At 37.7% G+C, this 25122-nt stretch overlaps 1 protein-coding gene and 1 pseudogene across 2 annotated transcripts; both read right to left on the bottom strand.

Annotated features, from left to right (window-relative positions):
* Positions 1-260: 260 nt before the first annotated feature.
* LOC110718666 (nucleolar complex protein 4 homolog B-like) lies at positions 261-13911 on the bottom strand. 2 transcript variants are annotated; one of them, XM_021897548.1, is made up of 15 exons: positions 13008-13911; positions 12426-12518; positions 12215-12288; positions 11845-11906; positions 5827-5869; positions 5411-5508; positions 4788-4879; positions 3634-3735; positions 2855-2913; positions 2593-2767; positions 2326-2499; positions 1496-1652; positions 1277-1334; positions 1069-1174; positions 261-663 (listed from the first exon to the last, which is right to left on the bottom strand). In XM_021897548.1, the coding sequence occupies exons 1-15, from the start codon at positions 13509-13511 to the stop codon at positions 529-531; spliced, it is 1932 nt and encodes a 643-aa protein (XP_021753240.1). In that variant the 5' UTR covers positions 13512-13911; the 3' UTR covers positions 261-528. The 2 variants fall into 2 exon arrangements, with proteins under 2 accessions (XP_021753240.1, XP_021753241.1); XM_021897549.1 differs by having other exon boundaries at positions 13044-13909.
* A 610-nt stretch (positions 13912-14521) lies between these two features.
* On the bottom strand, positions 14522-25064 carry LOC110718668 (annotated as a pseudogene).
* Between the last annotated feature and the right edge of the window lie 58 nt (positions 25065-25122).

The following is a 25122-nucleotide window of genomic DNA, read 5'->3' as shown; positions in this document are numbered from 1 at the left end:
CTCATGTTTACGTCAATATGCAGTCAGGAAAGTTCCAGCTTCTGATAATCTGAATTCCGAAATCAAAACCAATCCAAGACAAAGCTTTGCCACAAGAATTGTTGGATTGGGTTCATCTTATATTGTAAGAAGCATTTCCACTACCCCTGCAACATCCGATAGCAAAGGCGCCATCGCTTACCGTAAGACAGACACATAATCAACAGTCATAAACTAATATGGATATAAGTTGCCAAGATATTGCTCCAACAGAAAGGTGATGGTACTGGACCTATTGGTGTATTGCACATTGCACAAACTAAACTTAAGGCTTCCAATCATCCAGTAATCCTAAAGCCCTACAAAAACAGATTTCCACTTTCCAGCACCAACTGGTAGTCATACAAAACATTTTACCATTTATCCGGGTGAAGAATACATGGGATTTGTCTACATTGGAATTTATTATATGGTTACATCAAATTTGAATATATGTGGTCTCCATATAATATAGAAATTAAAATTATATTTTTACAACAGTACTAGATTCTAAAAAGTCTTCACCTCCTCATTGGTTCCATCATATTTAAAAGACCAGCCGGGGAACTCAGACTCTGAAAACAAAGAGGTAGGTGTTGCTTTTGCATAATCAGCAAGAGGAACTTTCTTTACCCTTCTTCGCATCTGCAGTCAATGATATCACCATTTCGAAAAATGTCAGGGAAACATGAAATTGTGAGGATATTCAATCATCAAACAATCGCTAACAAGACTAACGTATCTCTTCTATCTTTAGTTGGGGAATAATTCTTTTACAAAGTTTACAATATTAGAATGTGGTGTACGACTTGTGAGAAAATATAAAATTCTGATTAGCCCTGATGCAGCTATGTAAATCTACACAAATTTGAAAGCGAATAATTGGAAAAAAAAACATGTATTAAACTCAACCCTCTTCTTTAAAAAGCACTAGTCTTGAATAGGCAGAATTTCAATTTTTTTTTTCCCCTCCTGTAAATGATAAATTGAGAAGCGCACAGGGCCTTAATTTAACTACATCAAATTGATCTTATTGTATCAGCATATTACCTCCTCCCTGAATATAGTAGCATATGAACCAGAACTAAAGTCATCAATCATTACTTCTGCAGTTTTAGCTCTCACTGTCAAATCATTCTCAAGTGACAAAACAAATCTACAAAGAAAGCAGAAAGTCAAAAAGGTGATAATAAAAACATCAAGATAATATGGAAAAGCAACTATTAAAATGTACTTAAGGTCATTAGCCAGCATATACCTTGATACAGGCGGACAATAATGGTGGCGCAGTGTATCAATCTCCCATAGAGAGCTCCCTGTTACAAGTACTTTTTATTATTCCATGCATAATTATACGCATACTGCATAGATAACCACCACCAAGTATTATATGGAGTAACACTCAAGAAATACGGAACACAAATCAAAATCACAGAGAGAGCATCTCAAGCACAATACATGGATTGAAAATGCTTACTCATGGCCTTTGACCTTAGAGGATCACGTTCTTCATTATTGAACAGATCAACACCTTTTTCACTGGCCACATCAGAGCCTACACCAGCATTTCCATCAGAACTAACAGACTCTTGCTTAGTTTTTGTGTCATCCTTATTTGTTTCTTCACCAATTTCCTATAACAATAATAACAGTGGAGATTTAGGAAGTTTCAAAATGCTTAGGAACAAGGAGAGCTCATTTAATGGAAAGAACAACTTCATGATAAAACCGATAGAATTGTACATCAAGAGCCAGTTAATCATTTTCCACAATTATATTTTAAAACAAGAAATCCGTGTATAAGAACAACCAAACAAGTACTCGAAGTATAATGCAGAAGCAAAAACTAACACACACTTTTTAATTAAACAAAAATACATTATGCAAGAAATATTGTTAAAGTCAATCACATACAACTATACAAGTATTCCTGAATCCTGATGGATCAAAAAAGACTACAAGAGCAAAAAATAACAAAAATTGCACACAAACAAATAAGAAGGGAAAACAACAAGAGAGCATATTTAAGTTACTTGCGTCCTACGGAGTATTAACAATTTTTATAACAGGTGGCCTTCTAAATAGTTTCCCTATTCTAGGCAGGCATAACCTCTAAAACAGGTACCAAAAGTTGGATAATATCCTCAAGAAATAACTGATCTTAGAAAGGAACAAGTTAAGCAGAGGTAATAAGAAAAACATATAAGTCAGCAGAGATATTTAAATGTTGCTAATGCTAAACTGGCTGTACATAACCTAAGCATATATATCCAAGTTACACCTTTAAATGTGGAAAAGATACTTTACCCGATGAACCAAACAGTTGATTGATGGATGTCTCCGGAGAAGATTGTGGATCAGAGCAATAATAACCAGTGCCCCAGAAGGAGGGACTGCAAGAGAGAGCCTGCTTAACTTCTTTGTGAAAGCAGCTGCCAGATATGCAGGAAGAAGTGGCGATTTCAAACAGGAATCGAGCAGCTACAAATAAAAAATCATAACACATAAGCGAAAGGAAATTTTGTATCCTAGTGATAGCTACAAAATTAAGCTCCACAGAGTTCCTAATCTCACCTCAAAGAATTTCGCACGGTGTTTTGCCATAAATATAGAAGGTATCAGAAGAGCATAAAGCTTCTCATAAAAGTTTGGATACTCCAAGCCATACTTAGTCATAAGAATGAAAAGACCACTTAGAGCCATGACACTGACAACTCCACCGATGTCATAGGACCTTGTCAAAAAGTCACTGCAAAATCCCATGCATAAAACTAAGTTTGTAAGTACTAAATATTGAGTATATGGGCAAAGAAAGGAGAGATGCATATGTACTCACCATAACATGACAGGATTGGACAAATAAGGAATGACTTCCAGATGCAGATTAACAAGCACCTGAATATCATGGAAAGTTGAGAATTATTGCTAATATCAAGAAAACTTGGGTTCCCTATAAAATTATATCAGGTTAAGATACAAAGTTCAAATTAGGATAACACCAATTCAGTTCAACAGGAGTCAGTGGGCAGTTTGAATCAGACTGGCTGACAAACTGAAATAAATGAACATAAAAGGGCCCATCACATCCTGGGAAGGTTACGATAGGCCAATGACAGCCAGTGTAAAACTTTGTCACATCACTTGACATGAGCCACAATGATTGAGAGTAGTACTAGGATGGGTGACCTCCTGGGAAGTCCTCGTGTTGGTTCATGTAGCCGACCTCACTTATGAGATTAAGGCGTTCAACCAAGCAAGCAAAAGGGCCCATCACACATTTACAATACACTGGGACTGAACCAGTCCTGACTCAAAGCAGCCTGGGCACAGTCGAAACAGCCTGAAGTGTTGATTTATTCAGCTAGTAGCCATCTCCTCAGCCTTTTAAGTATTGATTGTGGAAATGAAAAGGAAACCCACCCAATATATTTTTATCAATCCTACCGTAACAGCTCAACATAAATCTAAGAATTTCAGGCTCAAATCAGTCAAATCACCTAAATGACTTTCAGAGAAAGTCAGCTTTGAGCAACTTTCTTTACCATACAGTCATATAGCTAAAGAAAAACTTATCAGCGCTACAAAATAAATGGCTAACAAAGCAGATGGACTAACCTCCTTGTAGACATCAAGAGGAAGTGGTAACCTAAGAAACGACATCCATGCCTTTGTAAACTTTAGTTTCATCTTTTTAGAGACACTGCCCAAAGGAACATCCTGGACATCAAATTGTATGATGGAAATACAAAGTCAAAACATATTATTAAGGATTCCAAAATTCAATAACAAACAAGAAACACAAGATCTGTGCATAGAAAAAGTATGCAGCAGAATAAAAGAACAAATTGTAAACGAATTTTACATACAACTAGCACATGATTATTTGTGCACAGAAATAGCATGCAACATGCATATAGTGTACAGACTTTGGGTTCTAAGCCTTCACCCCTAATTATGGTAAAATAACAATTAAAGATTTCAAAATGCAGGAGGTATTCAGCAATTGGGTGCAAAATAAATTATTGGACAGATGGTGTGAAAAGACTAGCATGAAAGGAAAACCCAACATGTGACAGAATGAAAGACTGGAACTTGGAAAAGAGGGTGAGGCTACCATGATAGCATGATAAGATTATCGGAGAATCATCATATCAACACGTCATGCTATCAAATTGAAGAAAACAGAACAAGAGAAAAAGAAAGCGGTGGAGTTACTTATCAAATGGTGCACATATTATCAGACATATTAGGAAAAGGCAGTTGATTTCATATAATATTTACCCAGACTAAGATAGTGAGTGATTAGTTGCCATGACATTTGTTACATGGTAGGCACTACTTCAAGTTCAACACTATTAATTGAACACTATAGTGGGTTATTCAATACTAGCCACTTTTCCCATATTAGAAATCCAAGAGGAGAAAAACTTTGGATAAGACACAATTATCTTGAGAAGGTCGATAATTAACAGCCCTTGCAAAGCTGTCCACCCTACATAGTGTAAATTCAGGTTCTTACCCTCCAATTCCGTATATGGACTTGTACACTGTTTATTTTTCCCACATTACCCTGTAATAGATTACAATTGCCCAATAATTGCTCACCGGAAAGACAAGTCCACATATTTGGCTAGCATGAAAACAAAACACTCAGAACAATAACAAGAAGGAAAAAACATAGCAAGAAGCAGACGACACATCAAAGGCAAGTTACTTTGCTGCATTACGAACAGGGAGGCATAATTTCAGGTCAAAGAAAAAGCACTGACATTTTTAGTGATTTTCTCTCTTTTTTTCTGTTTATTTTTCCCTTCTGTATGCTTAGCATCCTCCTGCTGATCCCCTTCTTTAGATAAGAAACCTAATCAGTTGAAACCCAAAAAAAAAAAAAAAAAAAGGTCACCAACAGAAACTGCAAGACTATCACAGGCTACTAATGGTAGATAGAATCATAGAAATTGCAAGTAAGGCTTACAGGAGGTTCACATAGTATCCATATAGTTAGGCAATTTTAACTCACTCTAATTTTAGAAATAAAATGAAACAAATTTAGGTTACTAGTAACATTGCACTTAAAGCCTTCCAACAAGTAGATCAGATAGCAAAATGAAACAACCAGGAGACTTGCCCAAGTTACCCCTGACAAAGAAAGAGAGTCAACAAAACAAAGATAACTAGTTAACCAGGCCCGGGTAGTGTTTGAATAGCAAAAGCACAGATATATCCTCCTCCCCCAGAACTCTCCATCTGGTTTCCCGGTTGTATGAAAACAACAGAATATGATTAATGGCAAAGAGAATTGGAGATAGGAAATCCACAAGGGGAAAAATAACAAGAAACTTGATGGGGAACAGAAGCCAACACATCAAAGCAAACAAGATGGGGTGTTCACCTTTACTCCACATCTCAATAGCATCATTCTCGGCCACGTTGCCCAAAGGAGGAATGTGAGATAAGATGAAGTGGATTTTCTTTATTGAGCACTCTAGACTGTTGCAAAAAAACAGTATAATAAATAAATAAAATAAGAGAGCAATTATACTTCACTTTATAAATAAAACACTATGTTGGCACAGGCTCACAGAGCAAGCTTGAAGTCTTCAACTAGTTAAAATAGCTAAAGCTACTGAGAATTGATGGCTAAAGCTAGATAAATGGAGTAAAGTAGACAGAGAATAAACAAAGTACATATATATTTTAAGGCGTAATTGCACTAGGTGCTCAAAGTTACAATCACCTATCCAAAAGTCATGGGGCTACAATACTGCAAATATATTGTTATTTGCTAAGTGAAAATAATAAACTAACCTTGCCTTTGAATCATCTTTGTCTTTAATCCCAGCTTTGTCACCTGGAATAAATTAGGTTAAGTGCTTGAAAACTATATTAAAATTCTACAGAGCATAGTGTTATGGAACGGGTCAATAAGGTCAACAGAGCTATCGGACCAATTCAACCACCACTTTTGGTGTACTCCAGGCGCGCAAAACAGGGGCAGCAGCAAGGGTCAATTGTGAGAAGGAACAATGAACAACAGGACAAGGCCAATTAAGGGGAAGTTGAGGAAAGAAGGCAGCCTCCTTTAATCATAACCTTTGTGGGTTTCTATTTTAGTTAATTAATGTCACATGTTCTAGTTAAGTCTTGAGTATATGTATTGTAGTTAGGGGGCAGTAGAGACCATCCAGAAATTAGTGAAAACACATGAGAGACTTGTGGCCTAAAGCTACTGTGAGATTCATAACCTCAAGTTATGCCTATCCCTTGTAATTCAATCATCAGTGAATCAAATACTCAAGTTTAAGCCTTGGTTCTTGCAAATTGTCTTAAATTATAATTGCAGTAAGTTAGTCTATTACAAACTTGGTATCAGAGCGGTGGTTCTGCGGCCGTGGTCACCGGAATCCACCACCCCCCTTTTAAAAAAAAAAAAGAAAAAAAAAAAAAAAAAAAGAGAGAGAGATGGAAAACAGCACCTCGCAGAGGGTGGACGCCCTGGAGGGAACGCTGGCAGACCTGAAAGCCCAGATGGCTACCATCGTGGAGAAACTACAAACCCCGGACGACAACCTGTCGCGAGCAGTAACAGCAGCCGTAAGGGCTGCCATGGAGGAGGAGAGACAAAAAATCGCGGAGGAAAGGAAGAAAACCGAGGAGAAAGTAATAGCCACCGTTGATAAGGTGGAGGAACGTTTAATTCACTTCCGATCCACGGTCGATACACAAGCCGCAATCGATCGCCAGAAGATCACCAAATTGCAGGAGGAACCGGAGAAAACGAGGCAACCTCAAGCACAAGGAATTCAGCAACCTATTCCGGTGGTGGAAGAGAACAGCCCGCGATTGGGTGGGGGGAATAACCTCACGCCAGGTAGAGAGAAGCCGTACGAAGAGCAAGACTGGCCGCACTTTGAACAAGGGGATTGGCGCTGGAGAGGAGCCGGAGAGGGCGGCGGCGGTGGCGGAGGCGGTCACTGGAAGCACCGGAAGTTGGAGATGCCACTCTTCGACGGGTCAGACCCCGATAATTGGACGGCGAGGGCCGAAATGTACTTTGATTTTTACAAATTGACGGAGAAGGAAAAGATGGAGCTGGCGGTAGTGGCGATGGATGGAGCCGCTCTGAAATGGTTCCAGTGGGAGCAAAAGCGGCGGCCTTTTTATGGGTGGCCGGACCTCAAGCAGAGGGCCTTGAGCGAATTCCGACCTTCCCATTCGAGAACGCTCCACGAACAGTGGCTGGCGGTGACGCAAGAAGGGTCGGGGTCGGTGGCAGAATATCGTCGGAAATTCATTGAGATGGCGGCGCCGCTAGAGGACGTGCCGGAGAGTATCATGTTAGGGCAATTCATCCACGGATTGAACAAGGAAGTGAAATCGGAGCTGAGACTCCTCAACCCGCCTAACCTTGAAAGAGCCATGGAAATGGCAGGAAGAATAGAAGAGAAGAATCGGGTTCAGCAGGGAAAGAAGCCATTAAGTAATTGGAGAGGTGGGTCAACGGCTGGGCCTTCAAACTCTGGCCCAATACAAGGCAACCCAACCTTCAGTAAAGGAGGCCTCATAGCTTCCTACGGGCTGCCAAGCAGCAGTGGGCCGCCCAAACCCTGGCCCAAGGCTCCTGAGTCCCAAGGGTCCGTGAATTTGGGCCGGGCCACGTCGGCCCAAGTCAAAGTGTTTCCGGGGTTACGAGGAGGTTGACCGAGAGTGAGTTAGCGGAAAGGAGGGCAAAAGGGTTGTGCTTTAAGTGTGATGAAAGGTGGGGTGTAGGGCATCGTTGTAAGAGAAAGGAGCTTAGTGTGTTGTTAGTCGCGGAGGGTGAAGTCGAGTTGGAGGACGAAGGGCCGGAGTTGGGAAGTGACACCCTGTCGGAAGAGGTTGGAGGCATGTCGTTGTGCTCGGTGATCGGGATACACAACCCAAAAACGATGAAGTTGAGGGGAGTAGTAAAAGGGCAAGAAGTAGTGGTGATGATTGATCCCGGGGCTACTCATAATTTTTTAGCTATTTCGGTAGTAGAGCAAGCGGCCATACCCATCTCACAAGGTGGGGAATTTGCGGTATCCTTAGGAAACGGGGATACAATTCGTGGTAGAGGAGTGTGTAAGGGAGTCAAGGTGGAATTGAGGGGAAGTATCACCGTTATTGAGGATTTTTTTCCTCTCACTTTAGGGAGTGCCGAGGTAATTTTAGGAGTTCAATGGCTCGAGAAGTTAGGTCCGGTGGTGACTAATTGGCGTACTCACATCATGAAGTTCAACATCGGAGGTGTGCCGGTGACCCTTACCGGAGATCCTACTCTCGAAAAGACCCAAGTTTCGTTAAAGGCCATGGTGAGGGTGCTTAAAAAAGAGAAGTTAGGCCTTTGGGTCGAATTCAATCAAGCTGAAACACAAGAAATGGGCCCAACTGAAGTTAGCCCACCTTCTTACTTGATGAATGTCTTGGGCCAATTTAAAGGGGTCTTCAATATGCCTAATGGGCTGCCACCAGAAAGGGGCCATGAGCATTCCATTGTTCTTAAAGATGGGGTCGACCCAATTAGTGTGAGGTCATATAGGTTCCCACAAATTCAAAAGGATGAAGTTGAAAGGCTTATCCGGGAAATGCTCGAATCCGGGATTATCAAACCGTCTTCTAGCCCCTTCTCAAGTCCGGTTTTACTCCTGAAAAAAAAGGATGGCTCGTGGAGGTTTTGTGTAGATTACCAGGCCCTCAACAAGGAAACCGTTCCGGATAAATATCCAATCCCGGTTATTGATGAGCTATTAGACGAGTTACATGGAGCAACGGTTTTCTCCAAGCTCGATTTGAAATCCGGTTATCATCAAATCCGGGTTCGACCGAGCGATACTCACAAGACGGCTTTTCGGACACACGAAGGGCATTATGAGTTCCTCGTGATGCCTTTCGGCCTCACAAATGCGCCGGCGACGTTTCAATCACTTATGAACGACGTTTTTCGGCCATATTTAAGGAAGTTCGTTTTGGTCTTTTTCGATGATATTTTAATATCTAGTAAGGCAGTGGAAGAGCACGTCCATCATTTGCAGTTGGTCCTTCAAAAGTTGGAAGAAAATCAATTATATGCAAATTATAAGAAATGCGAATTTGGGAAGGGTGAAATCGCATATCTTGGTCATGTCATATCGAAGCAGGGAGTTTCCATGGATGGAGATAAAATTCGATCCATTGTAGAGTGGAAAACCCCGAGGAATCTCCGTGAGCTTAGGGGATTTTTGGGATTAACAGGTTATTATCGCAAGTTTGTCAAACACTATGCTCAGATTGCCGGCCCCCTCACGGCTCAATTGAAGAAAGAAAATTACGGATGGACGGGGGAAGCCACGGCAGCGTTCCAGAACCTGAAGACCGCCATGACCACAGCCCCGGTCCTGGCTGTTCCTGATTTCCGCGAAGGTTTCGTGGTGGAAACCGACGCCTCCGGATACGGATTGGGGGCAGTAATGATGCAGCGAGATCGTCCAATTGCTTTCTTTAGTAAACTCCTGGGGGTGCGAGCTCGGGCCAAATCGATTTATGAGAAGGAGTTAATGGCTATCTCATTGGCGGTGGCGAAGTGGCGCCATTATCTATTGGGTCGATCATTCGTTGTGCGCACGGATCAGCAGAGCCTCAAGTACTTAATTGAGCAGCGAGAAGTGAGTAGTGAATATCAGAGGTGGCTTCGGAAACTCGTGGGGTTCGATTTCACCATTCAGTATAAACCGGGCACCGCCAACAGGGTGGCTGATGCGTTGTCACGCAAGGATGAAGCTCTGGTTATCAAACCAGTGAAGGGGACGAAGAAAGAAGATGAAGTGGTTTGAGTTTGGGTCTTTAGTTCACTCTTGTTATGTGGACTGGGCTGATCTTGAGAAGGAGTTGGAGAATGATAAAGGATTGGGCCAGATTATGTTGGGCTTGAAACAAGGAAAAGAAGGGCCTAAAGGGTTTCACATTGAAGGGGATAAACTCTTTTATAAAGATCGTATTGTATTGCCTAACCATTCAAAATATATTGCTTTACTTTTGCAGGAGTATCACAGTACCCCCATTGGTGGCCATGACGGTGAGCTCAAGACCTATCTCCGGCTCACCGCCGATTGGTTTTGGGCCGGGATGAGAAAAGATGTGGCTAAATTTGTTCGGGAATGCGATGTTTGTCAACGAAGCAAGACTATCACTAAGAGCCCGTTAGGATTGCTCCAACCGCTCCCTATTCTCGAGGCCGTTTGGGAGGAAATTTCATTGGACTTCGTGGAGGGTCTTCCCTTATCCCGAGGAAGCGACGCGGTGTTAGTAGTGGTGGATCGCTTGTCGAAGTACGCCCATTTCATTGGTCTCAAACACCCCTTTAACGCCCTCAAAGTAGCAGATTTCTTTGTCAAAGAAGTTGTCCGACTTCATGGATTTCCGGCATCCATTGTGTCGGATCGAGATCGAGTCTTCATGAGTATATTCTGGAAGGAGTTGTTTCGATTGCAAGGAACGCATCTCCGAAGAAGCACGTCCTACCATCCTCAAACCGATGGTCAAACGGAGATCGTGAACAAGAGCCTGGAGATGTATTTGCGATGTTTCATTGCGGAAAAACCAAAGAGTTGGGCTCGATGGCTCCCGTGGGCGGAGTATTCTTATAACACCTCACCCCACACCTCTACTAAGATGACACCTTTTCGAGTGGTTTACGGGAGAGATCCACCCAAGCTGTGGCGTTTAGGGGCTGGTCAAACCATGGTTAGCAGTCTTGAAGAAATGTTAATGGAGAGGGATGCGATATTGGACGAGCTGCGATTGAATTTGAACCGAGCACAGCAAGTAATGAAGGGTTACGCGGACAAACAGAGGAAAGATGAGGAATTTTCGATTGGGGAAAGAGTGTTCCTTAAATTGCAACCTTATCGACAGAAATCACTTGCTAAGAGACCATTTGAGAAGTTGGCTGCCAGATTCTATGGGCCTTTTGAAATTTTGGAGCGCATTGGCAGAGTAGCTTATAAACTACAACTACCACCACATTGCAAGATCCATCCCGTGTTTTACATCTCACAACTCAAGCGAGCATTAGGGGACTCTACCTGCCAGCCCACGATTCCACCCCAACTCTCCCCCGACTTGGAATTGTTGGTGGAACCAGAAGAATTGCTTGAGGTGCGCACCATTAAGAAAGGTCCTGTTTTCGTGCTTGAAGTGCTGCTCACTTGGAAGGGTTTGCCAGCGCATGATGCTACTTGGGAAGAGTTCGATGCAGTCAATGAGCGCTTCCCCTCCTTCCACCTTGAGGACAAGGTGAAGCTCAAAGGGGGGAGTGATGTTATGGAACGGGTCAATAAGGTCAACAAAGCTATCGGACCAATTCAACCATCACTTTTGGTGTACTCCAGGCGCGCAAAACAGGGGCAGCAGCAAGGGTCAATTGTGAGAAGGAACAATGAACAACAGGACAAGGCCAATTAAGGGGAAGTTGAGGAAAGAAGGCAGCCTCCTTTAATCATAACCTTTGTGGGTTTCTATTTTAGTTAATTAATGTCACATGTTCTAGTTAAGTCTTGAGTATATGTATTGTAGTTAGGGGGCAGTAGAGACCATCCAGAAATTAGTGAAAACACATGAGAGACTTGTGGCCTAAAGCTACTGTGAGATTCATAACCTCAAGTTATGCCTATCCCTTGTAATTCAATCATCAGTGAATCAAATACTCAAGTTTAAGCCTTGGTTCTTGCAAATTGTCTTAAATTATAATTGCAGTAAGTTAGTCTATTACACATAGATGGTAAAAGCACCGTTTAAAAAGAGCATACATAGAGGAAGAAAATCAGGTACCTGAACTATTGTTGGACTCCAATGTTTTACAGAGTTTTTCAACTGTAATAAAGGTGAAGTAGCTGCACCAAATTGTTCAAAATGTAAATAACAGAATGAAAACTATTATATAAATTCAAATTGCATCCTATAAAGTCATGATGCTACTATGCTAGTTAATAAGGAGGAAACACCACCTAAATGGAATGCATAATTTATACATTTCTTAGTATAGAGGAATGTATGAATTGAAATAGAATGTACCCAGAGTCTAATGCATAGAATTACATGATGTCTTCCGAAAAAACAATTGACAACCTTTCCTTCGCCCAAAGGGCCAAAATAAATTTACGCAAATGGAGAGGCAAGTGATTCAGAAAAGGGCCCATACCGTACATCGACGTACTTGAAATATTTTGAAGCTAAGACTTCGAGTAAGAACTCAGCTTCCAATGACGAACAAATCTGCCAATTAGAGAGAATGCAGATTACATCATTAAAAGCAATTCCTAAAAATCAACAGTAAGCTCCAAAATTGCTACGTATATAAACAAGCAGCAAGATGAAAAACCAAAATTCCGTGACACAGGTAACTAACTCACAATTGCCTGAATAAGCTTATGGTATAAAGCAGAATAAAACTTTTCGCCATTTCCAAGCTGCACAAACTCCATTAATGTATCCAATACAATCTCCTGAAAAATAGAAATAGCAAAATCAATTATCATGGTGGACGTTACAGAATAAGTAGAACTCAATTATTATAGAAAAAACAAGCTTAAAACATATAAATTGCAGGCAAAAGGAAAAATTAAGTAAATTCTGATCAATATAAAAAAATTCGGGATGATCATCAAATTGAATAAAAAAATCATACGCAATTTTATGTACAATCCAAATTTTTTTAAAAAATTAAGCTTTAAATTGAAAATGCAGCAGCTTAATACCAATTATAATGAAACACAAACATTAGAATAAAGAGATTTACAATCATAGAATTTGCAGGCATATAGATAAATTAAGTAAAATTTGAGTAGTTCAATTGTGAAAACAACCAAAATTTTCCGGATATATATCAAAAATGATGAAAGAAACACACGCAATTTCATTAGCTATCCAAAATTTGAAAAATCAAGGTTTGAAATGAAAATGCAGCAATTTAATACGAAGTACAAATTACTCACACCAACTCGAATGAAACTCGAATCAAAGAAACTCACACGAACAAGTTCATCAGATAGAGGAGAAACCGCGATATGAAGCAACGACTTGACGAGGTCGTCGAACTTAGAGCGAAGCCAAGTGCGGTAAATGACATCGGGGTCGGAAGCGGCGGAGTTTGCGGCGGCGCCATTGGAGGAAGCAGGAAGAGTGGAGATGTGGAGGTGGAAGAAGGATTGAAGAGAGAGAAGAGATTCGACGACAAGAGAAGGAGGAGAAGAAGGGGAGATGTAAGTGAGAAGAAGATGGAGGTTGTTGGTGTGAGCTTTTGAGGAGAGGAGTTGTTGACCTAGTTGTTGAACGTGGTCTAATTGACTGCGTTCGTCGCCGGTGGTGGTGGCGGCGGCGGCGGCGGTTTTGGCTTTTTTGGTTTTAAGGTTTGATATACTGCGTTTGTCGCGCTTCTTCTGGATTCCGGTGGTGGTTGTGGTGGTTGCGGCGGTGGTTTTGGTTTTTTTGTGCGCCATTGTTTAGTGGAATGTTGGAGAAGTGGAGGGTTTAAGGTTTTGAGGAGAGAAAAAAGGGTTGGGGTCCACTTAACTTAGGTTTCTGTTTTTTTTTTTTTTTTTTTTTTTTTTTTGACAATAAAGGAAAGCAAACAAGCAATTACATGCCCTTTCCTGCTGCTGTAGAAAGTGAATGGGTCTCGAACTCTCAATTACTTTCTTTACTAAACGGCTTATGTTTATCTACGGAGTAAAATCGTAATACCATTGAAGATTTACACTATAACGAATTAGCGGTATTATTCATAATCAATAAAAAAACATACAATGGTCGTTTACCATGAAATTCAACTTGTATTTTATCTTCTTCATTACGTATTTGCTTTGTTCCCAATCTTCCCATCCGTGAATGCATACAACAAATCCGACGAGTAAGTGAGCATCACAATTTGCATAAGGATTTTGTCATTATTTGTCAATTGTTTTTCTCTCTTCTATTTTTACACCCTTTGTAACATGATTCTTATGACGGAATATTTATATACTTGGAGTCTTAGAGTACTCTAAGACCAATTAGGTAATTTTTTTTATCCTTACGACCAAACGTCATGAAAAAAAATAGAGGCCCAAGTCCATAAAACGGGAAAACAAGTATCATAACCTAGTAGAAGACTATATTCCAAAACACAATTTCAACCTCTCTAATCAGTAAAAAAATTAAGAAATAGAGATACTAATGTTGCTAAAGCTGACATCATTATGAATTAGCTCAACGTTGGGATTACTTGATGAATGTTGATCAAAACTGAGATTATTGAACTAATTGAAGCAGACCCAAAAAAAAAAAAAAAAAAGGATCATCAATAGTTTTAAGTGTTTTATGATTTTATCAAATCTATGGCTTTTTTTTTTTTTTTTTTAAATTTTTGGTACAACCAAAAAAGCAACTATACAAACTGGTTACTCATAGAAAAATGTAAAATTGAACTATTACTATGTTAACTATGACTATCAGATTATCAATGTCATAATGAATACGAAGCAGTTCCTAGTTCATTTACTGTGTATTTCAATTGTGTACATACTTTTAGAATACTAGGAACAAAGGTATACCATATTTGCACTTGAGAATGAAACTATACTAATATTCTTGTCACATCCATAATTGTCTCTCATGGTATGATTAAGCAAGTCCAAAATTTAGGGTAGCAGCATTACAAGAAGGCTCTACAAATTGAGACCTACACTATGTCACTATTCTCCAGGGCTCCAACTATGATGATTACAGCCCAATATACAACTATCGGAGACACCTACAAATCTTAGGAGTTGCTTGGGTCTAACTTAGGTTGCGTCTGTTCAACAGTAGCACAGAGTCTAAACAGTGAAGCTTGAGCATTGGCAGACCTTGAAACAGCACTGTAGACATTCACAGACCCTTCAGTCATGTTCTATAAGTGGAATTTTGCCAAAACCCTTCGTCTGATTAGTGTGACAGGAGATTCACCTATGCCATCACAGAAAAAATAATTTCACACACGTTTGAAAGATGTACCAAACTACAACATGATTCACCCCAAAGGCCCCATCTTTCAGGCATTTCCAAATTTTGCTGCCAGCAAAATCCATTCGAGTTCTTCTCCTTTGAGATCTACAAAATAGGAGGAAGGAGAGGGGGGAAGAGGAGCTGAAAAATCGTAAATTGCTTTTAAGGTTCTAACCTGTATAAATTCAGGATGATTCTATTCCAAGTTGCTTTAGGGAATCTGGGCCAACAAGGAAGACACGCTTTGAACTCTGATATCTGAAAACTACTACTCCCTTGTATGCTGCCCTGGGGACACCATCCTGATCCAACGAAAAGATTAGGTCATGTACAAGCATCCTAATTTTATACGAAGTGTTTTTCTCGATTAAGGAACACAGCCATAAACTTGCATTGCAGAGCTCAATCTGCTCATTATGTAAAACTTGTTCTTAGCAGGAAAAAACACCTTGAAATTACAGCAACTACAAACAAGCGACTATGAAAGAAAGAAAAGAAGCAAAGACCCTTGCTACTGATCACATCAGGGACACCACACACATAACAAAGGCCCAAAATGCAAAGCTACTACTCTGTAAGTGTACAATGTCAGGGTTTCGGTGCAAACCAAAAAGATACTGAAGCAAATAAGACTCAACAAAGTGAAGTGGGACCAAAATGTGTTTTTCCACCAAATAACCTGGGGCCTACAGTAGTATCTTGAAGCAAACAAGACTATCAATAATATCACTAACTTCCACTGGGGCCTGAATTATGTCTGCAGCCTTACTCTTGCTGGGGTTTTTTTTTTATTTTTTTTATTTTTTTTTTAACATATTGACTCTATCCCAGGATATTAAGGAACATGCAATTTAATGAGCCCTTAGCCCATTATTTAAACCAAAAATCAAATGAATTCTTGAAAGCAAACAAATTTTTACAAAAATTAGAGATTAGACAAGGATATTAAGGAACAAGCATTTTAACATAAAACAGTTCATGTTATAAAGAGTCATCTTTAATGTGAATACGAGACCAAGGCATGACCCATTGACCCTGAATTGAATTTCAATATTAAGCCAATTAAAGGCTTGAAGAGATTAGACAAGGGGTCTTAACAATCTATAGATGTAAAATATACCTTCCATTCTTCAAAAATACCAAACTGTCTGGCAATGCTTTCAAACTCTGGCTGATCCTCGTACTTAATGCGTACATCACCATCTACACCATTGGCCTTCACTACAGCATCAGCACCATGTATTGGTTTAGCCTTTTTCACAAGGCTGGCAAAGTATTCTATATAACTGTCCTGAACATCAATAAATGACATTATTACGATAAATGAACCAACAATGGGCTTAATCAAAAGTTGCAAAAAATCTACTCTGAGCCAAGAACTCAAATGCACGATATTCAGTATTCAAGCCCTAGTTGATTTGACTCTAGAAGCACATAAGTCAACAGATATTGAGCGCGGTTAATTTATTTAGATTGTTACGTTTAAACTCTAAGATTAATGGACTATATGTCTATACTAGGTTAAATTCCGTGCAATGCACGGTTGTTAAATACTTTTGAAAATAATATTATAAAAATTATATAAATAGAATGACTTGAGTATTAAAAATATGGTATATATTAAAAATAAAAAGAAGCAAGAGAAAATATTTAATTTACATGTATCAGTTATAATGGACAGTTTAATATTTTTGGAAAGGAATTATATTTTATATAAAACAAATGTCATAATTTAGATACAAAATTTTTTCCGTAACAATGATTTATTTTAAGAAGGTACTTTAGGAGGGAAAATTTTTAATGCAATATTGACAAGTGTCTTTTTTCATTCGCTTTTAGTAGTATGTAATTGATACAGCACCAATAAGTTATCAGACATATAATCTGGACAACTAAATATGCTGTAAATTTAAATAACAATAATGCCTTCACAATTTGACATGTATGCCTGTAGAAAGGTTCCAATGTTACTAACCTCCATCAGGTAGCTTAAATCCATTGACTTCCACTTAACCTAGCAGAAGTAAAGACCACAGGGATAAGAAGGATAATTGAAAGTTAGAGAAAGTTCATAATTTAAGGGGGGGGGAACAAGTCATTTTAACACTGAAGATAACTGGCACTCACATCCACATCATTGAGCTTAATTGGCTCAAGGTATTGGCTGAAAAACTGCCCTAGACTGGACCCCTGCACAGAAATCATTAAAAGCCTTTTGATAAGCAGTGTGGAATCCATTCAGAGAATCAAAGCATAAAACAGCAAACTTTCTAAATGACAAATATAATCTATGCAGGAGAGCCCACAGATGAATAACATGACCACATTAGTAATTATCACAAACCACATATGTAACTTCAAAAGACCCAGTTTCTGAACGTACTTATAGATGCTACAATAATGTGTATCATGAAAGTTTAGCTTTGCTGAAAGTTAGATTTTCACATGCATATCAAGTTTAAAGCATAAAAATGGTAGAGCTAGATCATACATGCTCGCCAAAATTATACGTTCTGCAAACTTCTGGTCTTATAAACTGTCGACCCTTGTGATTCTCTTTCAGTCTCAACCAATCATCCCAGTAAGTAGAGTTTTTGTCAAGGAAAAACTTGTACATGGATCAATCAACACCAAAACATATACAAGATGAAAAGAAAAAATATGAAGGATATGCCTTGGGCCACTTTGGGGATAACTCATCCCATGTATCTTTCGATAACATCCATCCAAGCCCAGGAAAGAAATCAGATCGATAAAGTACATCTGCATAACATCACAGAAAACATTGATGATACAGGTCTGTGCATAGATGATGGAAAATAAATCAAACATACAACAACAATAATTACAACAAAAATTAAGTGACCAAAAATTAAAAAAACAACGTATCATAATGGATGGTTAGATAAAGATATTAGATTACCATGTATGCAACAAACAAAAACCTTGAGATGAGCTACTTAAATCACATTCAAACAGGAATAAACATTGCGTGAAATAATAATGCGGATTTAGGTATGATGTGAAAAGTGCTTTCATTCATCTTATAACCAAATAAAGGAAAAACCTTCGACCTGATAAGCCTTGATATGAGTGGCTAAATTCTCATCACGGAGTAAAGCTTTATAAATTCTGACTTACCTAAACCTTTTGCTTCCATTAAATAGGTCAATTTATAGGCTTAGAGTTACATATTAATGAAAAGGTTATGGATCCATAGGTATTGTAGAGTGGTCTGCGTATAAGGCTATAAGCACATCCAGACTCCAGCAGGTTTGACAGAGCAAAATAAGTTTCATGAATACATCATTTCAGAAATCAGTAAGGAATAAAAAAACTTACAAGGGTCATGCACAAACTGCTTTTGTCCATTATCATTCCAGGAGGAAACAGCCATAATTGACCTATGATTGAACAATTTCACAAACAAGCAACAAAATACACAAGGTCAGCAGTTTAAGGAGGGCTGCAGAAAAAGGATCCTAAGTAACTAAACTTCTATTATCAGATTAATCCTTCAATACAGAACTTAGCCTTCTGCAAATTATAAACATTAAATACAATGAACATGAGAGACATACCTATCTCTGTCAAGTAAACCTGCTGCAGCCTCAAAATACTCAAAAAAAATCAGGGGCAATCTCCATGTCATCTGCATTTGACCATAAAGGTGAACTTAAGCGCAAATTTTGAAGCCAATTCTCTAATTAGATATATTAATGGGAAGACACAGGAATATGGATGCAATCATGTGAGACAGCAAGATCAAGTATTATTTACCTTCAAGAATGATCACTTTGCTGAAATTGTGCTTGTAGAACAACTTGTCCAGTGCCCACTTGTAATGACCTGGAAGAAGCAACTCGTTCAAGATGATGAGATAGGTTTATTAAAGATTAAGAAAAAATTAAAATAAAAAAAATATATCAACCGGTCCTTACGTGCAATTTTATAGTATGCAATCAATTCTCCGGGTCTCTCTGTGCGAATGGCTTCATAATCCAAATGCTGCAATGAATTAAAAAAAAAAAAAAAAAAGAAAAAAAAAAAAAAAAAAAAAAAAAAAAAAAAAAAAAGCATTAATGAAGTATAACTTTAGGATTAGAAGCCAATTTCTTTATTCATGGAAAAACACATGCACTTAGTAAGAGAGTAAGCTATACAGTATCCCAGGAGTGAGGGAGAAGCATCTTCAAATCTGGGTTTGTTATTTATATAATCAAATCTAACAATCTCGGCCATTTTAAACCAAATGAATGCAGCTATTCCAGAAAAGAATTAATCCACTTTCACACAGTCAATTGGTCACTAATATAGAAAGGTTCAAAGATAAGCCCTTTAACAGAAAACCTTTGAATACTTCCCTGGTCCTTACAAAAGTGAGAAATATTTTGGGGTACTGGAATTATAGGAAAGCACAAAAAATTATTATCTCTGTTTCAAAATATTTTGGGGTACTGGAATCATGGGAAAGCACAATTCACTTGTCTTACTTAGACCATATTTTTCTACTAACATATGAAAATATATATATATATCATGTAAAAGGTTATTGGTTTGTCACAATGTACATATTCAATAAAGTTACTATTTTACTACGTATATTTTTTTTATAATAATTAATAACAGAAATTAATGAGCAAAGTTACGCATGGCAAACTTGAAAATCAAAATATTGCAACTATTTCGAAAGGGAGGAAGTTGAGAGTGAGGATACTATTAGTCCTTCCAATTCCGTGGTTGTATACATGTCTTAAATATGTACAGGAAAGAATGGAAGATGATTAAAACAAATCTAACTCACAAGGAGCAGGTGACAAACTCCATATAAAAACATCCAACTGACAATCAAAACCTTATGTATTAATCACCAAAAATTTCACAATAAAGGAGATAGCATCCATAACAAGAATACAATACCTGCATATAGGTTATTTGATTAAAAGTCAGTGCCTTGCTTTTGACATTTGAGTCTGGTCCATCCTGATAGTATTACCAATATTACATTTTAAGTTTTCTTCAAATCAAAATATAATATACTCCAAAAATCAGCGCCCCAACAGATAACCCGGATGTTTACCTGGGATATAAAAAGTGGGTACTTTGATGCAACAGAACCATGATATCTGAAATGATAGTGCTCTAGTCAGCATATATAAACACTTAAGCACATTCAAAAACGGGATATCAGAGTATAGCTGATTTCAAAAGGCAAATTTGAACATTAGATCTAAATTTTACAATAGACATACTTCAAAATAGAATTGACAGTTCTTTCCAAGTAATCAGCACGATTGCAGGCCATCACCACAACCGCTGCCACGGGCACCTAATGGATTCAGCAGACAAGAAGAGAAACTTGATCAAGTACTCAATGAATGCATCTGAAAATGGAAATTAACTGATTGCTCCATTTGATTTCAACCTCTAGTTTCCCATTCAATCGTTGAAGACCTTTTCCTGCAAAGTCATTAGACATTTTCTCGGACATGAGGCATCAGAAATTATAAATCATCCAGAAAACATATTGATTGAAAATATGGGTATCAAATTCTATCCTTTAGTTTTAATGTTCCATGCTTCAAAAGTTACAAGAACGAAATAGGAGGAGGGAACAATATGAACTTTAACCTTAAGGACTCAAACACCATCAAGCTTATTCGCAACATAACACAAGAGCTAAAATCAATTGCTAGAACCTAGACACTATTCATTATATATGAACTAAAAAATTCAGATTAAGCTGGCAAGAAAATTCCCAATGCAGAAAAGAAAATAACTATGCAGTACATGATAGCAGAAAATGGATATCAGTAATAAGTACATACTCTCAAGATCTCGGACAAGAGCTCTCAGCTGGGCTGTTTCTTCATCTTTGCGCCTTTTCTCATCTGATACAAAATCATAGTTTTCACATTATTAAAAAAAAGAGAGAAAAATTAGCATTGGCAATTAGAAGCAACCAACAAAGAAAGTAATTGTTCATATCAGCGCACAAGTAATTGATTCACAAGTTCACATCTTATACTTCTCAAGAGCCCCTATGAAGGCTATGGTAGAGTATATGCTTCTGTAAGTATATCCCTGCAATATTGACTCTTCAGTGTAGCTAATTTTAAAAAATGAAATATGTCCATCAGATAAGTTTTTAATTACAATTAACCTTGCAGTACAAATAGCTTTAAAAAATAAAAAAGCATAAACAATAACAAACAAAATAAAAGCCTTTTTCGAAGGATGAACCAAGAATATGTATCCATTTACCCATCCTCCATTTGCTTCTATTTTGCACACATCCTCTTGCAAGCCCAATTTCTTCTCAAGAGCCCCTATGAAGGCTATGGGATTAAGGCTTTGATTGATTGATTGATTGATTGATCCTCTTGCAAGCCCAATTTCTTCACATCCTTTTGTAAATCCCATTATCCAAGTACACTTACGACACCCTTGACTTCTTTTATAATCCACATTGTCCCAAGATTACCAACCCTCCAAATTCCTTATCTATGCATCCTCCAGGCAACATTTCGCATGCCCTAACCATCATAGCTGACTCACACAAACGCACGCGCGCACACACACACACACGCGCGAGCACAGATCAAAAATATATATACACTCAATATCATTTGGCAATCAGTTCCTTCTACAACATAAAAATTAAACTGGTAAGATATGGAAAACCAACGTAATGGGGGTCAATAGCCTACTCTCAAAATGTTCACCTTTCTCTATTCCAAAATATGACCTTTTATTGCCCATATAGTTCAAAGACCTCTAGACTTGGAGGAAACTAAGCACTGTCATGCAGCTCTAACATACGTTGAAGAAAATGGGCAAGAATGACAGATCAAAAATTCGGCTATGATGACAATGTTACAAGGGATAAGGAATATACGAAAAAAATTCGGTATCGAATTCTTTCTTTATTATTTTTACTTTGCCAATGCAGAGTCCTTGGATTTCCTAACATACTGTTCTATATACTTAGCACCATATCCAGTCTGATATCACTGCTCCAAGGTTATTAAAATTTGAAACAGATTAGTCTTACTTTTTTATTCCCTACAAGAATCTTATTTCATGACAAAAAGATGGCAATAGACAAAAAATCAATTGACTCCTAGCTAGTAGCACTTAAGCATGGTGAGGATATGGGATACCATAGACAATATGCAGTCAAAAGGAGGTGACTAAAACTTAAAGAAGACTACACTGTAAAAATAACACACCCTTTAATGCCACAATCTGTCCTTGTTGCATGCTTATTTGATCAATATATAACCGTGTCTGTCTTGTACAATAATTTTCGGCCTCCACCTGAAAACAAAGGGAAAATTTTGGGTAAAAACGTTAAAGAACACTGATGCTGTTATAACGGATGTTTGCAATGGAGCAATTTGAGAACTCACCCTCAAACACAATATAGAATAAATAGCAAACTACGATAATAAAATAGACAATTATGAGGAAATTTAGATTTCCTCCCCTCAAACAAAATATTGTTTTATTAAGTTCCTACAAAATAAGACAATAACCCTGTTGATGATTTTCCTCCTCAATAAACCATCATTATTTTCACCCTCTTGATGATTTTCCACCTCATAAAATCATCGTTGATGAATCATCATTATTTTCTAATAAGCCTAAAACCCCTTATATAGGTTAACTTAGAAACCCACATCAATTAGGATTATTTTTACTTGCTCCCCAAGCCTAAATAATCCTAGATTGATTATATTCCTAAAATCTATCTATTTTCTTAATTAAAATCCTCATCAAACTAGGAAAACATAAAAGATAGAAATAAATAAAAGATACATCATATCTAAAACATACATCATGTCTTTTCCCAAAATAAATCTCGTTAGTATTTGGTAAGTTTAGTTTATTTCCTAACAGATGCAATCCAAATGTATCTTTCCTAGTAAGTTCATTCTATATTTAAACTATATTTCAAGACGAACGTAAATGTACAAAGAAAAAAGAGGGTTTTAACACCGGCATATAGTAATGACTAAAGAGTCACCATGCCGTGACATGGTGCATTTCCATACATGCTACGATGTACAATTATAGACAAAAACTAAAATTGAGAACTTCCTAAAGTGGATTCCTTTTAATATTCTAGCTTCTTAAAGATCTCTATATCAATTGATCTAACTGCCATAATTAATATTAAGTTGTAAGACTTGCAACCTATTTTTAATCAGTAATTTAATGCCCTAAGATATCAGCTATGCTATTTCAGAGATGGACAGTGTGATCAACACAGAAACCAGAATTCCCAAGCTCTATTCTTAATGGAATCCTCTATATCTCTAGCCTCAATGCCAACAATTTAGCAATGGTAATACCACTTAATTTTCCTTATGCCACTAGAATAAAAACAAAGCCTTTGATCACTATTACCAACACTACATTATACTCAATTTCTACTGAGCATTGCCTTTAAAAACTTGAGGAAATTCAATGGTCAAACAGAAGCTAAATTTCCAAGTTTCTACCAGATAATGCCACCACAAGATAAAAGAGGAAGTAGAGCGAGAACTAATTGAAGAAACACTTTAAAAAAAAAAAAAATGGTACAAGTATCACGAAGTCAACATGTCAAGATAATTCAAAATAAAAAAATATATATATAAATCATAATCATTCCATCACTAACACAAGAGCATCATGAAATTTAAACAATGTCCACATACCGCAGCAGCCAGGCGATCAGCATACTTCGATTGCGTAGCAAATAGCCGCATCTAATATAAAAGAAATAACACCAAAGAAGCAATATGTTAACACTCCATAACTATTATACAAAGTAGCTTATAAACAGCAATAACATTTAGAATGTGACAATATGCTCTTACAAAGTTTAATTATAGAATGCAGAAAAAACAAAAATCACCAAGCAAACTCAAACATAAACCTACTTTCACACCAGAACTTGAAGCCCTTGACGACAATGACTTAGTAAGCTTACAAAATGACCTAGTATCTCTAATTTGGGATCATCATCACAAAAGCAGTAAGTTTGTTTGGGTAATGTTGAGGGAAGGAAAAGAAGGGGAGGGAGGTGAAGGGGAGGGAAGGAAGAATGGAGAGTTTTCCTTCCAAATCTCTCCATTGATGAAGGGATCATTTTCTTAGAATTTAATCCCTCCATTTCTCTCCCCTTCAATTCCCTTCATCCCTAATTTGTTATCCAAATGAAAGATATTCCCTCCCTCCATTTCTCTTCCCTTCCTTTCCCTCCATTTCCTTCAATCCAAATTAAAGTGTTACTAATTTTACAATAGTCGCGTCTTTAAATTAAACCTTAATCCCTTATCATAGCCGGCTATACTGGTGTACCTCAACTTACACCGGCATTTATCCAACTACACTCTTTAATCATAGGGCCATTATTATCAACATTTTCAAATTTTAATATGCAATTTCTCCGAAAATCGAAACATGAACCAATAATTCTGACCATTAAATCCCTGAAACTCTACTTCTTAGCTTGAAGCAACAAACTCCACCATACTAAACTAATTCTCCTTAATCATTTCCATTCCATATCAGTACATACGATCAAACTAAATTCTTCCGAACTACTCCACACAATAAATTAAAGGGATCCCAAAAACTAAAATTTCGTCAGAAACAGAATATCACTAATTAAACGACTACCGAACACTAAAATCGATGAAAATGTAATCAAACAATTACTTAAAAGATGAAATTAGGGTTTTCAAGAAGTGAAGATTAAAGGAAATTCATAATCAAAGAATACTGAAATTGCTTATTTTTACCTGGATGTAGATAAATGCGACGGCAGCAACAAGAAGAAGCCATCTGAAATCACAGGAAAATTTGGGCATTTTTAAGAATAGTTAAGGAAGATTGAAGTTGGGAGTTATGATGAAATGATCAAAGCTTCTTCATCAAGCTTTGGAGGAAGATGAATACTGTGATCTACTGCTGGGGAGCTTGGTAGACTTAATTTTCAAGTAGGAAGACTTCAACACTTTTGTGGTTTATTATTTTTTTATAATTTGTTTTCAGGACATATACATTATTCATTCACATATTTGGACAAAACTA

Source organism: Chenopodium quinoa, unplaced genomic scaffold (genome assembly GCF_001683475.1).
Source record: "Chenopodium quinoa cultivar QQ74 unplaced genomic scaffold, ASM168347v1, whole genome shotgun sequence".
In the NCBI taxonomy this organism is placed as follows: domain Eukaryota; kingdom Viridiplantae; phylum Streptophyta; class Magnoliopsida; order Caryophyllales; family Amaranthaceae; genus Chenopodium; species Chenopodium quinoa.
The sequence above is the reverse complement of the archived record's forward strand: the minus strand, read 5'-3'. Positions and strand labels throughout refer to the sequence as shown.